The following is a 2,469-nucleotide window of genomic DNA, read 5'->3' on the forward strand; positions in this document are numbered from 1 at the left end:
TGCCTCTTCTCCTTCCCCTGTTTCCTTTTCTCCTCTTCCCTCCTTCCACCTCTTCTTCCCCTCTCCCTTCATTCCTGGAACCCCCTCCCCTACACTTCCTTAGCCCAATCTTGCCTTCTTCTCCCCCCACCCTGGAACTCTCCTACCACCTCCTCCCCTGCTCCCCTCCCCTACCACCAGCCTCTGGGTACCATTCTCTTGTTCTCTAAGAAGTCAGGCTTTGGGCATCCCCATAGCAGGGAAGTAGAAGGCATCCATCTTTCCATGGTGATCCCCTTGAAGATCAACTTGCTTGATCATTACCAAGTGCAAACAGGAAATGAAACATCACACAGCACACATTCCAATAATGCAGTTATGATGTTTATTCATGAGAATCCCAGTCAAGGCTCAGTGGAAAGAAAAGCATCGGGGCTCATTGGGTTGATTGTGGAGACCCCTGCTCTGGGGTTGCCCCAAGTTAGACTAGCTGGGGGCCACCTTCCTGCTATGGATGCCAAGCCTGCCGGAGCTGATATCTGGAGCTGGTCCCATACAGCAGGCTTGCCTCAGAAACTTGATGATCGCCCTGCTAATTCTTCTGCACAGTCCCTTGCGGCCAGGTCTCCTCTGGACACACGTGGCAGGTGAGCCCCCAGGCTCCTCGGGCTCAGATACAGGAATCTCTGATGCCACCACCTGGTCTTCAATGCTTCTGCTGATACAGGTAGAGGGGAAGGGCTCCACGGGCTCTGCTGCGACTGGTGCTGCTGGGGTCACAGCCTCCACCAGCACAGCTGCTGGCCCTTCCATCTCTACCTGGGCCTCGCTGCTGCTTGTGCTGGTGTCAAGACTGGGGCTGGCACTGGACTGGAAGTCCACAGGGCCAGGGCATGGGGCTGCACTGAGGCTGAGGCTGGGGGCCCTCTCCTCCTGTACCTGGCCAGGGAATAAAGTACCTGTACTGGATGACGTAGACTCCTCTTGACTCTGAGGTGACAGGGACTCATGGCTGGGCAGGCCAGGCTCGCTGTGCACCTTCCTGCTATTTGCCAGTGAAGGCACCCTATGTAGCTCGGGCAGGCTCTGCCTGGAGCTCATTTCAAGGGGCAAGGCACACTCCTTTGTGTGTGTGTTCTGTTCCAGGCTGTGGCCACCAGTGCCTGAGAACATGGCCTCCTCAGGGGTTGGCAGGAACCCCAGGCTTGCCAGGTACTTCCGGGCTTCTGGGTCTTCAGGAGCCCCCAGCGGCTGCACCAGGGTGATATTCTGGTCCTCTGCTTTCTCTGGGCAGGGCGCAAACCAAGCATGCTGCCTAGCTTGTGCTGCCGTGGGCCTCTCTTTGGGGTTCCACGACAGAAGCCAGCCCTGGAGGTCCTCCAGGGCGGGGCTCACCTCGAAGGGCAGTGCGTAGCCCCCGCACAGCACGGAGCGCTGCAGCTCCGCCTTGTCTGCCCCTTTGAAGGGCAAGTCCGCAGTCAACAACCAAAACAGGATGACACCAATACTCCACATGTCGGCCCTAAAAGCATCATAGGGCTGGTGCAAGAAGCCCTCTGGGGCACTGTACTTGAGGGTCCCGCAGGAGCCTATCACCAGCTCGCCCTCAGGTAGCAGGCAGCTGAGGCCAAAATCTGCCAGTTTGACGTGCATGCTCGAGTCCAGCAGGACGTTCCTTGGCTTGAGGTCCCTGTGCGCTATGCGCTGTCCGTGGCAGTACTCCACGGCCCCCAGCACCTGACCCAACAAGTCCCTGGCCTCGTCCTCTTCCAGACCACCACGGCTCATCACATAGCTCTTGAGGTTACCACCGTTCGCCAGCTCCATGAGGAGGCACAGGCGCCCTCCTATTTGGCCCACCTGCAGCAACCGGATGATGTGATCATGCTTCAGCCTGCGGAGGATGCCTGCTTCATGCCTCAGGTTGCTTGAGCCGTGGGGACTGTCCTCTTCCTGGGCTACCTTCACAGCCACCTGCGTCCCCGATGGCGTGCGGGCCAGCAGCACCACGCCAAATGTGCCCTCACCGAGTACGGACACGATCTCCACCTGCAGGGGCTTGCAGGCTACAGCCTCCAAGTCCACGTGTCCTTCCATTGGGGGTTCCCTGACTACTCTCTCTCAACTGCTCTCTCTAAAGGGATGCACAAACTCTAACTAATACGAACCCTAACTGTGCTATCTAGGAAAGAAAAAAGGGGGCTACAAAGGGACTAGCAGCTGAGATAACTAAGGCACGGTACTTCTAAAGTGACTACACTAACAATGCGGAATGGTAAGACTAAAGGCTATCTAATGAAAAGTGGAAACAACAAACAGGAAAACCACACAAAATAACAACCACTGTATAACTGCACTGACACTGATCAATCTAAGCACGCTAACTAGCTAGAAGTGGGGGAGCAAGAAATAAATAAAACTGCAAAAGAATACAAAAGGGGCAAAACAATAACTAGGTAAGAAAAAAACAAACTAAAACAAACTGGGAAA

At 55.6% G+C, this 2,469-nt stretch overlaps 1 protein-coding gene across 1 annotated transcript; it reads right to left on the bottom strand.

Moving 5' to 3' along the window:
- Positions 1-465: 465 nt before the first annotated feature.
- LOC131481273 (sperm motility kinase Y-like) lies at positions 466-2,076 on the bottom strand. Its single transcript, XM_058669496.1, has one exon. It carries the CDS (start codon positions 2,074-2,076, stop codon positions 466-468), a length of 1,611 nt encoding a protein of 536 aa, XP_058525479.1.
- Between the last annotated feature and the right edge of the window lie 393 nt (positions 2,077-2,469).

This window comes from Ochotona princeps, chromosome 1 (assembly GCF_030435755.1).
Source record: "Ochotona princeps isolate mOchPri1 chromosome 1, mOchPri1.hap1, whole genome shotgun sequence".
NCBI classification, from domain to species: domain Eukaryota; kingdom Metazoa; phylum Chordata; class Mammalia; order Lagomorpha; family Ochotonidae; genus Ochotona; species Ochotona princeps.

Excerpts from the sequence above, each read along its gene's own strand:
- LOC131481273 (XM_058669496.1), bottom strand. The coding sequence starts at position 2,076 with ATGGAAGGACACGTGGACTTGGAGGCTGTAGCCTGCAAGCCCCTGCAG.